Source organism: Engraulis encrasicolus, chromosome 19 (genome assembly GCF_034702125.1).
Source record: "Engraulis encrasicolus isolate BLACKSEA-1 chromosome 19, IST_EnEncr_1.0, whole genome shotgun sequence".
Lineage (NCBI taxonomy): Eukaryota > Metazoa > Chordata > Actinopteri > Clupeiformes > Engraulidae > Engraulis > Engraulis encrasicolus.
In genome coordinates this window covers 24,644,616-24,659,615 of record NC_085875.1, presented here as the reverse complement: position 1 = coordinate 24,659,615, position 15,000 = coordinate 24,644,616, and the positions used below count along the sequence as shown (strand labels likewise).

Sequence of the window (15,000 nt, the reverse complement as noted above, 5' to 3'; positions counted from 1 at the left end):
GGCACATAAAAGAAATACTGTGCACATTTTATGCACAACCAATGCCCAGGTGCTGATGATGCACAGTCATAAATACCAGAGCCTTCTAATAGGAGAGTTGTGTCAACCGGGGACCAGGAAGTCGGTTGGTGTTGTGATTCACGAACAGTAGATTAAAATATTTCTAAACAGCAACTTTCTGTTCACTGGAGACTAACACATAACCATTACATGCCAAACAAAGATTAAATACAAACGAATTACATTCACATTTACCAAATTTTCTGTGCTCTAAGGCCACCTCCCAGAAATAAGTAACTACTTCCATTGGAACTAAAGTCAATGGTGATTTACATGTAAAACGCTCTGTATAGCCCCATGAAAGTCGCCATTGCTGTGGAAAGATTGGACCATTGAGGTCTATGGGAATGACGTAACTCTCTTAATAGACTCTCTTAATAGATAAATACGTAACCCAGAAACAAAGTTGATGAGTCACTGCACACTGGTGGACTTAGATTAGCTGGGTTTTTTTTTTATGATTTCAGTGAACAGCGTGTTTCGCCCATGCTTTGTTAGGTTCCTTTCTAAGCTCATGAAAGAAGTGAAAGACAGAGCTCTTCAGGTTTGTCTTTGTTTATTTGCCCACAAACGTTTCAAGCAAAGTCATTCCACTGCAATGTATGGCAATCAAGATTATTATTAATGGCTCGAAATGTCTTTGTCAATGTTTTTTAATTGGTTGCTGAATCCCACATAAAACATAGAAAATAGAACATAGAATATAAAACATAAAACAAAGTATCAGGCGATGTGTGAGCGTGTCTCCTCCACTTTTGAAGTTGTTTCCAGACCCGTCTTGTAGTTATGGCTGACACAGGTGTGCTGTGCTGGAAACAGCCCTGAATCCTGCAGTGCAACTCCTCAAGTGGAGGCGGGGGACAAGCTGCAACAGCCTCACACACACACACACACACACACACACACACACACACACACACACACACACACACACACACACACACACACACACACACACACACACACACACACACACACACACACACACACATACTTTTTCGGAAATCATGTAGAGACAGAGTATTACGCACTTTAGAGATGTTTCTAAAATGGTAAAAGGATGCCTTAAAAATGTTGGATATGTGCTTCTGAAAATTAAGATCAGCATCAAGGGTCACTCCTAAGTTTTTGACCTCCTCACAAGGTTTCACGAGAGAGTTAAGAAGTGGATAAAAATTATTTCTGAGGGCCTTTTGGCCTACCAACAGAACCTCTGTTTTCGCATTATTTAACATTAAGAAATTTTGGGCCATCCAGGTCTTTATGGCAGACATGCATTGAGTGAGATCATTCATAGGACATCATGGGGTCATCAGAGGAAATAGATATGAAGAGTTCAGATGCAAAAACTCCATTTCTGAAGACCTGCACTTCTATATCTTTAGAGAACCCTGTTGTTGGTTTGGTTTACATTTATGTACTTGATAATACATATAAATAGTTATATTACATAAATAAAAGAAAAGAAAATGTGCAATTTTGATAGCTTTGCATTAAATAAAAAATGAATTAAGATTATTTTCTGAAAAGGCACTTAGGGGATTTTGCATCAGAACTCTTCATATATACAGTTGGGTATCATCAGCATATGAGTGGTACGATATGTTGTGCTGCCGGATGATAGACCCAAGAGGTAGAAGTACAAGTTAAAAAGTAAAGGACCAAGAACACACACACACACACACACACACACACACACACACACACACACACACACACACACACACACACACACACACACACACACACACACACACGCACACACACACGCACACAAACAAACACAAGCACGCACAGACACACACACACACGCACACACACGCACACACACACACACACACACACACACACACACACACACACACACTGCTAGCTGAATCGACCCGCCACAACACTATTAGCCAGGAAGCCCCCTCTCATTTATCTATGTCAGTGCAGCCCTGAGCATTCAATGGCCTCAGCGAGAATTGCCTTGCACACACGCATGCACGCACGCACACACACACACACACACACACACACACACACACACATACAGGGTCGCTGACAGCTTTGGCTGGGCCCGGGACAAACTCATTTGAAACCCAATACATGAAATGCAATGAAGACCCAATTCTGCCCCCCCTCTCCCACTGACCCCTTTGTCACCCCTTGTCAGCTTCCCTGCACACACACACACACACACACACACACACACACGCACACGCACACGCACACGCACACGCACACGCACACACACACACACACACCACTCATGAACAAATACACATGCCATGCTGCTGTCGGATACTCCTCCAATGTCTGGGCTCATTTTTAGGTCTTGTTTGCTTGGGTTGTCTGTTTGTTTTTTAAGTGGGGTGGTTGGGGAGACACGATCAGGGGGTTTAAGACTGGATACCTTCATATTGTTTCTAGGCAACCAAAGATTTGTGTAATACTCGAACTGTCAGTCCTGTAAGAGAGATGGGCTGTGTGTGTGTGTGTGTGTGTGTGTGTGTGTGTGTGTGTGTGTGTGTGTGTGTGTGTGTGTGTGTGTGTGTGTGTGTGTGTGTGTGTGTGTGTGTGTGTGTGTGTGTGTGTGTGTGTGTACCCGTAATGTAGAGAAAGACAGAGAGAGAGAGTGAGAGTGAGAGAGAGAGACTGTTCGAGAGTTTGTGTTTGTTCCTGTGTGTTTCTGTGTGTATTTCGAGGGATGGTAGTGGGGAAGGGGGTGTCATTTGGGGGCCCCCCTTTCGACTCTCCTGAGCCTCGTTGTCATCTGTCTGTCTAACTCCCTCCATTGACCTGTCAATCAAAACACACCCATCACTGTCGCACACACACACATGCACACACACACACATGCACATGCACACACACACACATGCACACACACACACACACACACACACACACACACACACACACACACACACACACACACACACACACACACACACACACACGCACACACACACGCACACACACACACACACACACACACACACACACACACACACACACACACACACACACACACACACACACACACACACTCACAAACACATGCATGTACGGAGGCACACACACGCACACACACACACACCCCACACACACGCACACACACCACACGCCCATCACTCTCACATACACATGCACGCACACACTTATCTATGCACACACACACCCATTACTGTCTCACTGTCTCTGCAGGTGACATCATGACGTTATGAGAGAACTACAGTAGGCTATAAGGCAGCTGCTGCTTGCTGACCTGTCTACCTAACACTGAATACATGGATCTGTTTGAGATCACTTATATAAGAATAAAGGATAATTTCTGCCAATTTTAACATGCTGTTGTATTGCTCACGCTACCCTTGACTTGTCAGTACCCAGTGATGATACATTTTTTGACTCAGCCCTTTTCGAGATCTGAGCTATTCTAATGGGGGCAGAATTTGTTTACATTGAAAACTTTCTTAACATAGGCCTATTCCAAGTATTATCCCAAAAGGTATCGCTGTTTGCTAGTTGTCTGCTGATGTTGCATAACCTTTTGGATGTAATTGGGAATAAATCAAGATGTTTTTTTGAAATGTAAACAAACACCTGCCCACATTACAATGACCAGGATCTCGGAAAAGGTTGAAGAAAAAAAAATCTCAGGTACTGACAAGTCCAGGGTAGTGTGAGCATTACAACTGCATTTCGAAATTGGCAGAGGTTACCCTTTAAGCATAGAAATTGTTTGGTAACACTTTATTTTAGGGATACATCTATTAGCACTAATACATACAATACTAATGCCTGTGTTAGTAACTTGTAAGGCATGTACTAAGCAAAATAAGACATTTGTTAAGCATGTATTCACACATGTCTTGTTCATGCCCAATTAGGGATTTATTACTAATATAACGTTAGTAAGGACCAGTAAGCCTATATTTCTATTTATTAGTAAGTAGTAAGTGGCAGAATACAATGTGTATAAGCTCCCGACACACTGTGTGAACAAACCCTGAACAGTGTGAAAACAGATGCGGAATAAGGGTCCCTATTCTAAAGTGATGCATTGCTCACCCCAGATGGCTTAGGGCCCCCAGACTACCAAAGTCCCCCTCGTTACCTAGGGCCCCCACACCCCCACACCACCCAGGCCCTCACTACCTAGCCCCCCCCCTTATCAGCAAAGTGTAAGGGTTTATTACATAATTCTTACTCTACCAGCTGAGTCATCCAGTTTTCTCTTGTTCATAGCAATGCAGGTAAGGTAACAGGAGCCTTTATATAGCAAGGATTGAACGTATACTTGTCAATGGCGGTGGGTTGGTGAGATGTAATTTTTTTCATGTACCACTGAGTTTTAATTGTAAAACCCCCCAAAATAAATGCAGCACATTAGAATATTAGTTTTGAAGCGAAAATAAACTATTCTTTTGTGATAATTAAGTTAATGTTTGAGAACATTAGCTTCAAGAAGTGCAGTGCATGATGGGTACGCAATCTAGGCCAACAGACAACCTACCCAGCTCTGAGCCTACCTACGTCCTTAGCTCCTCCCCTCACTCGTGCAATTTAGTTGCTATCCAAACAATTTGCCATGTATGTAACAACAGAACTATTATCATTGCTGCATTGGCCATGCATTGCTTTTCTGACTAAGGGCGTACCCATCATGCACTGCACTTCTTGGAGCTAAGTTTCTCAAACATTAACTTATTTATCACAAAGGAACAGCTTAGTGTTGCTTCCAAACTATTTCTCATGGTTATATTCTGCATTTATTGTACGGTTTTTACATTTAAAGCTAATTGGTGTATGAAAAAATGACATCTCACCACCCCACCGTCATTGAGAAGTTTACGTCCAATCCTTGCTATATAATCCTTCCTATTACAGAATTAGACAGTGATTGAAATAAGTGAGATTTACATATCCCATTAGACTGACGCAAAATCAGAAAAGTTCTTACACTTTGCTTGCCCGGGGGGTGGGGGGTTCTGGGTAGAGTGGGGGCCCTAGGTAGTGAGGGACCCCTAGGTAGTGCGGGGGCCCTGAGCAATCTGGGCTGAGCAATGCATCACTTTAGAATAGGGACCCTTATTCCACATCTGTTTTCACACTGTTCAGGGTTTATTCACACAGTTTACCAGGAGCTTATACACAATGTATTTCGGCCCTTACTGCTTACTCATAAATAGAAATCTGGGCCTACTAGGTCCTTACTAAGGTTATATTGGTAATAAATCCCTTATTGTGCATGAAAAAGACATTTCCGAATAAATGTCTAACAACTGTCTTATTTTGCTTAGTACATGCCTTGCAAGTTACTTACACAGACATTAATATTGTATGTATTAGTGCTAATAGATGTATCCCTAAAATAAAGTGTTACCATTGTTTTGAGTGGCATATGGGTAAATGCAAATTTTTGATGACCTTTTACTTTCCAAAATCACAACAATGGATGGTGATGTTTACAATGACTGTTTCCATGTCAATTACAATTACACATCCACCACTGTCCTCAATGCCACTATCATATCACCATATGTGTAGTAGGCTATTAGTATAGTCTAGTACGTAACCTTTTTTTCTCAGCGCACCCCCTTACCTGTTCACAAGACTAGCCGCGCACCCCCATCCCAACGTGTATAACGTGTATAAGGACTAAAAAAGGATTTTGGTGATGAATCACAATGATTTTTGCTTGAGATGTTAATGAAAAGCTTAATGACTTTAAATGGGGACCAAAATGTGTTTTAATTTGGTTTAGATTTGACCTAATTATAATGTTCCCAAGCTGAATTTTGGTCACAACCTCAACACAAACAACATTCCGCGCACCCCCTGTAAAGTCTGGCGCACCCCCAGGGGGTGCCCGCACCCCAGGTTAAGAACCACTGGTCTAGTATAGTATACACATTGACGTGATAGAGTAAAATGGAACCTTTGGGTCCAATTATACAAAGTAAAGTATATATAGTACAAAACTAGGCCCTTTATCTATCTATCTTTTCCTCTTTGTGTGTGTGTGTGTGTGTGTGTGTGTGTGTGTGTGTGTGTGTGCGTGCGTGCGTGCGTGCGTGCGTGCGTGCGTGCGTGCGTGCGTGCGTGCGTGCGTGCGTGCGTGCGTGCGTGCGTGCGTGTGTGTGTGTGCGCGTGCGTGTGCGTCATGACTGCAGACGGTTGCAGTATAAATAAAAATAGTGTAGACTGCCAAATACAGAACAGAACAGACTGCTTCATAGTCTTTCATTTTTCATCTCACCGCTCCCGCCCCCCTTCCCACTGCTTCTCCCTCCCCCATCCACCCACACACACACACACACACACACACACACACACACACACACACACACACACACGCACGCATGCATGCAGGCCACGCACACATAGACAGATACACCCCTATACCTCCCAAACACACTCTCTCTCTCTCTCTCTCCCTCTCTTTCTCTCTCTCTCTCTCTCTCTCTCGCTCTCTCTCTGCCTCTCTCTCCTCCCTCTTTTCTCCATTTACCATCTGTCTGTCTCCTGTTCTTTAATCTGCATAGACCAAATTTCCCACATCCTCAAAAGGCTCCCACGGTGAAATGAAAGTTCTCTACAGCAGTCTCATCCACATAGCAGCACGGCACGGCACAGTAAGTGCGTCGGACGCACGCGTGCTAGTGCATTAGCGCTCTGACGCTAACGTGCGCCGCTCTTCCCTTTTATTTTTAGCCCCTTGGCTCCCCAGACTCTTCTCTCCGGATGTGGGTTTGTTTTCCCTTCCTTTCAGTTCATTTGTGCTCTTTCCGCAATATGCACGGTACTGTTATATCTCTCGTGTTTGGCAGGCTGAGATGTTGGCCCAGCTCAGCTTGCTTTCTCATGGCATTAGAATCATTACATTACATGACATTACATTAAATTACATTACAATACATTACATTACATTACATTACATTACATTACATTACATTACATTTCTTCCCTTATGACAGTAATTGGAGATAATATATTATATTTCCATTGTAATTCTACAATATACAGTACATGTAATCTACATCTCATTTGCAATACATGTTGTCTTCATGTATTGTAAGTGTGTAGGCTACCATTAAGATCTAACTAATGCCGAACGTGATGGAATTGACTGTCTGGGGTGAAAACAAATATCCCTATGGGAAAATAAAGAATCTAATTTAATGATGTTCGTCATGCATGTCAGGTGATGCAAGATATTTAATTAAAATATTTGATCAATTGCATGGATCCTTGCGTCTCAAGGCTGGAGGACACAGGGGAAGGATGGAAGGAAGTAGGTTGACTCCTACTCACTACCTATAAAGTAGTTCCAGAGTACAGTGCCTGTAGGACTGTTAAGTTGTGAATTGTTTTGCCCAAAGACACTTCAGATAGACTGAGGGTGCAGACGAGGTTCCTATACATGTATACTTCCTCCTGGTACAGAATTTCAAACGTTCACCCTTCGATCATAAGACCAACTCCTTCACTATTAAACCACACAACCAGAGATATTCTATAGAGATATGCCAACATAATAGGTTTCTATGGGCACCTAACGTGACCAGGTTCTGGTCTGCCTAAAGGGGCGTGTCATAATGCTCCTACAATGAATAGAACAGTCCTTAGGTCTGCCTAGGTCTGGCTAAGGGGGACCAGGAAACAATGGGCCAATGGAACCTCTCTCTCTCTCTACTCTCTCTGACACAACTGCCCTAGGATCAAACAAACATGGTGGTGGTGGTGTCTTCTTCTTCTTCTTCTTCTTCTTCTTCTTCTTCTTCTTCTTCTTCTTCTTCTTCTTCTTCTTCTTCTTCTTCGTCTTCTTCTTCTTCTTCTTCTTCTTCTTCTTCTTCTTCTTCTTCTTCTTCTTCTTCTTCTTCTTCTTCTTCTTCTTCTTCTTCGTCGTCTTCCTTTTTTATCCATTCATTATTGTTTATTTTTCCTGCCCTCTGTGTGTTTATGGGCAACCCGTCTTGTGCAGGTTGTACAGTTCAGATTACTTTCCTGCGGCTTTGTTTCGGTTTTTTTTATTTGGTCTCCCCGTTGCTAACCCTGAGGCGACACAGCAAGCGAGACATGGCCTTTAAAGGAGGGACGGGGAGAGAGAGGGGGAGAGAGAGAGAAATAGAGGGAGAGAGAGAGAGAGAGAGAGAGAGAGAGAGAGAGAGAGAGAGAGAGAGAGAGAGAGAGAGAGAGAGAGAGAGAGAGAGAGAGAGAGAGAGAGAGAGATTTGAGGCAGGCGAGACACAGGCTCTTACGGAGCAGTGGCGCAATAAATCATAGCCAAAGCCTCACTGACAAGCACCACCTGCCATACAACCTGAGGTGTTTCAGACCCACTCTTGTTCTTCGCTGGAGTTCTTTCTCTCTCTCTCTCTATCTCTCTTCCTCTCTCTCTTCATCTCTCTCTCTCTCTCTCTCTCTCTCTCTCTCTCTCTCTCTCTCTCTCTCGTATTTCTCTTTCATTCTGGCCCTTTATTCATCTCCAACATGCTTTCAGCTGTCTCCAGAGGTAGGTGGGAGGTACTTCCACCTGCTATGGTTGATGTGTTGTTGTTTTATTTTAAAATAAATAAATCGTCAACTGCAGACAGTTAACAACCACAGGTCTTGAGGCATTTCAGATGTGTGTTTTTGTGTTTAGCTGTTGACTGTGTTAAGATTGACTGGCCCCCCACACAGTACAGACACACAAAAAGGAAATGCCGTGATACTGTAGCAGGCCTGAATCGAAGGTTTGTCACTGCGGGGGGAACTAAACGATCTCTGGGGACCCTGGAAGGAACAGCTTAGAGCTTTTTGAGGTTCCCCCAAAACAGTTTACCAGCTTCCCTAGGTGATTTAGCGATAAACTCAGTAATGTTAACTCAGAGTTCAGTTGTAATATATGACGTTTCTGTGGAGCAGTGTTATGTCAAAATCATCATCTGGGATGACGTCACGGGCTGAACTCAATATGTATTTTTTAGAAATGGATACTTAATGCTCAAAGGCAAATTTCACGAATACTCATGGAAGCTTAAATGTGCCAGAAAATACTCGGTTGAGTATGAGTGAGAGGTGGCCTCTGTCCACTTGTATTCCTATGATACCAAATTTCATGTTTACTGTAAGTTACTATATACAGTGTACTGTATAGGTGTATGTGGGCCAACTGCAATTTAAATTATCTCGCGGGCCAAATAAAATGACCCCGCGGGCCAGATTTGGCCCTCGGGCCTGAGTTTGACACCCCTGATTTAGAGTGAATTATAAATCTCCTGTTAGTAGAGTCACGGAAGTTTATTCGCTGATTAAAACTAAAGCCACAGGCTTATTCTGTTACATGAAAAGGCTTACAATTTGAGAAGTTATGAGAGTTAACAGAATGGGCTTCTCTTCTTCTCTCTACTTTGCATGTTTGCAGTTGAATTGCAAATGATTTCTACAAAACTCGCGCTGAAGATTGTATGAAAAATAAATAGTGCTTCTGTAAGCACTCACCCTCTCACTGATGCTTATTCGACTCACTGTGGCACTATACAAACTCAGAAATAAAATGCCTTTTTACATTCATAAAGCCCCAATGGGTCTTCTGTTGCACATTCAATGGTTAGTTACACAGTGTTTGTTGCTGCTGGTAGCTGCTTTTGTTGTTTAATCATGATGTACTGTAACAAGTCTGAGCTGCCCCGTTTAGAGCATCTTGTTTTGAAAAAAGGGGCTAATGGGTTTCTTTCTGGTACAACATGCAGCCAGTGATGTTTGATGGAAAGAGGATCTTCCCAAGGGAGACATTCACAACTAGTAGCACAACAAAAATCAACATATTCCCACTTGGTTTTTGTTGGCTTCTATCTTTCTTTCTTTCTTTCTTTCTTTCTTTCTTTCTTTCTTTCTTTCTTTCTTTCTTTCTTTCTTTCTTTCTTTCTTTCTTTCTTTCTTTCTTTCTTTCTTTCCCAAGGGGGTGCTGCAACTGATAAATGTGGGGTTATACTATAATAAATAAATAACATCTTACTTTCTCTCTCTCTCTCTCTCTCTCTCTCTCTCTCTCTCTCTCTCTCTCTCTCTCTCTCTCTCTCTCTCTCTCTCTCTCTCTTTTTTTCCTGTCCCATCAGATCTCGCTCCTGAAGCAGTCATTGGAGCTGCAGTTGTCCCAGTCCAAGGGGGCGCTGCAGCAGCTGCAGTCCCAGTTTGCGGCGGAGCGCGAGCACCTGGCCCAAGAGATGCAGGAGATCACACTGGACCACCAGCACCGAGAGCGCCGCCTACAGGAGGCCCACTGCATCGCCGTCCAGACCATGGACGAGGCCCGCCAGCGCAACCTCAGGGTACGTACAACAAACGATGCTCAATATGTTAGCCAAAATTAATTGTTCTATGCGTCACCAATGCAGCAAATTGGGATGAATTCCGGTATCCGAAGTGGGCATGAATGTTTACATTTTCCACATTGAACCCCATTCATTGCGAACCCCCTTGTCTCCCAAAGGGATTCATAAACATGGCAGCTTAGAACCTTACACCATATTGATTCTGGAAGAAACTCCTTATTAAACCGTGCCCTCCATTATGTCAATAATCCCTGTGTACAATACAGTAGGTTACAGTGGCAAATCACAGTCTTGAAGGGTTAGCAACATTAGGACAAGGTCACAGTAGTACATGGCAGGGTTGACAAGCTCAGGGTGCACAGAGGTACTGAAAGTCAATCTACCGCCTCACATCCTTTCCTGTTACTTTCGGCCTCGTAACGCGAGGCTCAGTGTTGTCGATGATTGAAGTTTTTATTCAATATCTTGCAAAAAGCAACATAATTCAAAGGTGTCTGACTTGTGATGGGATGCTGAATGTCGGCCCAAAAAGTCCCCCAATGAAAGCCCTCAAAACATTACATATTACAGTCTTAGCAACCCACAGTATGTTCATCACAGTCTTAAAAAGTCAGCTACACCCAGGTATGTGCATTACAGTGATAAAACAACTTTCAGGTACACTATACGCAGAGTTTAGCTAACGTTTAGCAAGAGTAGGCTACAAGAAAATAAACACTAAATCCGAGTTTACAAAATCGTGCTGAACATTAAGACGTCTTAGATTCACTCACATAAACATCAACAAACATTACGTAGGGCAGGCTTGGAGTTCACACCAACATCATCACCAAAGCTACGTAATACGCCAAGCAGCTTAGCAAGATCAGGTAATAGCTTTCTCAGCTCGGGGAGCAGGAAGCTGATTTTGATTAGCAGGTCCCTTGCTTGGAGCACTAATCTTTTTTTGGAATTAGCGCATTGGTATCTAATGCATATTTACATTGGCTGCAGGATGTTGAAAAATGGCTATTGTGTGGGCCAAATGATGTGCAGTAACCATAGAAACCAAAATAGATATGTGATGTCGTCTGGATTCTAGAATCTGTTTTTGCATTATCAGACACACAATAATTAGTACCGTACATTCAAATCATTCCTCTGTTAATTAGTGTACACTGGAGCTATGCGACAACACTAAATCGCAATAAATCATAGTAAATCCTAGAAAATTGTCATAAACTGTTATTCTGACAGGTTCCCACATTCCACACGACACACACAAATGCAGGAAACGAGTATAGCGGGCGCGCACACACACACACACACACACACACACACACACACACACACACACACACACACACACACACACACACACACACACACACACACACACACACACACACACACACACACACACACACACACACACACACAGAGAGGGAGAGAGAGAGTGCGAGAGAGAGATAGTACCTATTCACAGCACAGACAAACCAATTGAAACGTCCCTACTATTTCTTTCATAGCTTATTTCCGCTACATGCGACAACTAAGCATCCTTTTACCCTTGTTTGCTTGTAAATATAGCACACACGTAACTGCTGTCTCATGCCTCGTTGCCCTGGAGCTGGGGCAGCTATTTTTGTCCTCATAGACCTTACAGGGCAGTGGACAGTGTCATGGTGGTCATGATGACTCATACATGATGTTCATTTTTTAGCCACGGTTTGAGCTCCATAGCTGAAGGTGGCTCAGAGAGCAAATGTTACTTTTTTTGCATTTGGTGCCTCTAGTAAACACAGTTATATTAAAAGAGTGCGCTCAAATCCAACCCAAAAGATATTTGGCCACGAGCAACTGATCAGTACATTTGTTTTTATTGAAAACAATAGTTGTTGTTGCGAGTGTGGCTGTTCTACAGCAAATCTAATATACAAAGTCTCCTTTCCCCTTAACTGTGCTCTCCTGTGTGACACTGTGACAAATACGAAAACACCGGACCGCACCAATGACACTAAAGGAAATGACACTGTCATCTTAATTTACAAATGGTTGGCTCGGCTGTGCATTTTAACTTCCTCCCTTGTTTGTCTGTGAGTACTGTATGTGTTTGTCCTTCCAGAGCTGTCATCATCATTCATTGGTGTGTCACTCTCCATCAACTCTCCCCCACCTCACTCGTCACTGTCACACTGTCTCTCTCTTCATCTTTCCCCTCCACCACCTCCACCCCTCACCCCATCCAACAGTGAGTGTCATCTGCCTGGAGGCTCATCTTCCTCACCTCCACTGCTGCCACCCCAGCAACACCACCCACCACCTCCATGTTCTCCATGCAGTCAAAGGCATCACTCTCCTCCCCTGTTGCCAACCATAAAGCCCCAGGGACCGCAGTGACAGCAGCATCGGCATCACCTCGGCAACAGTAGCCACGGCTTTCTGGCTTCCTCAGTTGCATCATCATCATCATCATCATCATCATCATCATCATCATCATCATCATCATCATCATCATCGTCGTCTTTATCATCAGCATTATCATCATTACCATCACCATCATCAACAACATCAATATCATTATCATCATCCGCAGCAACTGCAGAAGCAGTAGAGGTATCATCATCCTCATCATCTTATCAGCAGCAGCAGAAGCAGTAGAGGTAGAGAGAGTAGCGGCTGCTGTGAGTCAGCTATGGTCTGAGGGCTCAGGGTAAATGGGAGGTCTTATAATGAAGCTTGGATACACTGAAGAGTGGGTTAGAGTGGAGGAGAGAGAGGAGGGTGTCGGGATGGGTAGACTACTTTGGTGAGTGTGAGATATATTTTTTGGTCTTTTTTACTTAATTTGTGATAGGACAGTGAAGGTGGTGACAGGAAGCAAGTGGGGAGAGAGAGACGGGGAAGGGCCGGCAAAGGACCCGAGTTGGGAATCGAACCCGGGTCAGCAGCATGGTAGACGAGTGCCCTACTGTTTGGCCATGGCAGGGCGAGTGTGAGATATTTTAATGAAGTTGCATTACATTACACTTGTGTAGCTGACGCTTTTCTCCAAAGCGTAGAAAAGTTACAGTGTTTGAACGTCCCTACTATTTCTTTCATAGCTTATTTCCGCTACATGCGACAACTAAGCATCCTTTTACCCTTGTTTGCTTGTAAATTTTTTTTTTTAATTATTATTATTATTTCTTCTTTTTCCTGCACATTATATTTCTATGTATATGTTGTGTGTCTGCCTATTGGGCCCTGAGCCTGTAATAAAGTTTATATACAGGGTATTAGTTGTAGCCCCTGGAGCAGGGTGGGGTTAGGTGCCTCGCTTCAGGGAATCTCAGCCATGGAGTGAGATAGGGAATGGAAGGGTGGGATTTGAACCTGCAACCCCCTCATCTGAAGCCCATACCCTTAACCCCTTGGCTACGACTGGCAGAGAAGAGAAGAGTATTGTGTATTACTCCCGAGGGGAAAGTTTTCCAGTGGCATACACACAATATTACAGAATACAAAGGGCATTACACACATCATTGCACATGTGTACAGTAACGATATAGCACATGTTAACTGTCATTTAGCCAAAGGTAGATCACACGCACACACGCACACACACACACACACACACACACACACACACACACACACACACACACACACACACACACACACACACACACACACACACACACACACACACACAGAGCTGTGGTTGGTTGGTGAAGCATAAGAGTGGAGAGATGGATGGAAAGAGAGGGAGAGAGACTGCTAGAGGTTGGAGGGCTCGGCTGGGTTTGGTAAATGTGAGGTAATTTAATGAGACATGGCTGCTTTGGAGAACAGCAGAGGGAGGTAGCGAGTAAGAGGTGGTGGGGGAGGGATGGAAAGAGATGGCAGGAGGGTTGAATGGGGTTGAATTGAGTTGCGTTTGATAAATGTGGGGTTGTTTACTTATGCTTGGCTAGTGGGAGAGGGAGCGAAAGAGACAGAGTGGAAGAGGGAGGGAGAGAGGGGGCCTGATTGGGAGGATGTGTTGGGTTGCATTAAGAGCTTGGCCTGGGAGCTTGTCAAAATTCTCATTTGGTGGAATTTTAAATGCACTCTTCCAGAAATGTGTGTGTGTGTGTGTGTGTGTGTGTGTGTGTGTGTGTGTGTGTGTGTGTGTGTGTGTGTGTGTGTGTGTGTGTGTGTGTGTGTGTGTGTGTGTGTGTGTGTGTGTGTGTGTGTGTGCCGTGTGCCGCTTGTGTGTGTGTGCGTGTGCGCGCCTGCATGTGCATGCGTGTATGTTTGTGTGTGCGTGATATTTAAATAAAAGACCCTTCAACTCACCCCACTGTCTATGGCAAGACTCTGGACCCTATACCTCATCTTCATGCGGGTCCGCACTGGTGCCGAGGCTTCAATCCACTGCTCTGATGTTGGTAGCGAGGCGCTGGCAGCGAAGGGGGTTAATTTGAGATTGGATGACTCACCGTATGGATCTCATTTGAGTGATGCCATTTTCCATTTGTGTCACTCAGGGGGAAGATGAGATATACAGATTTGCAGATTCAGCCCTGATTGCTGGTTTTCATTCGTCTCTTGGACCGCATGCTGTCAATCACAAAAACAGCTCATACTCACTTCCATTACTCTGCGCCTTTCGCCGCCTGTTCCATCT

General features: G+C 43.8%; 1 protein-coding gene across 1 annotated transcript in view; it reads left to right on the top strand.

Moving 5' to 3' along the window:
* Positions 1-15,000, top strand: part of fam184aa (family with sequence similarity 184 member Aa) — a 102,282-nt gene that overhangs the window by 46,240 nt on the left and 41,042 nt on the right. The window contains exon 14 of the mRNA XM_063224097.1: positions 10,155-10,367. Coding sequence (XP_063080167.1) covers positions 10,155-10,367 — 213 coding nt within the window. The remainder of the gene's footprint in view (positions 1-10,154; positions 10,368-15,000) is intronic.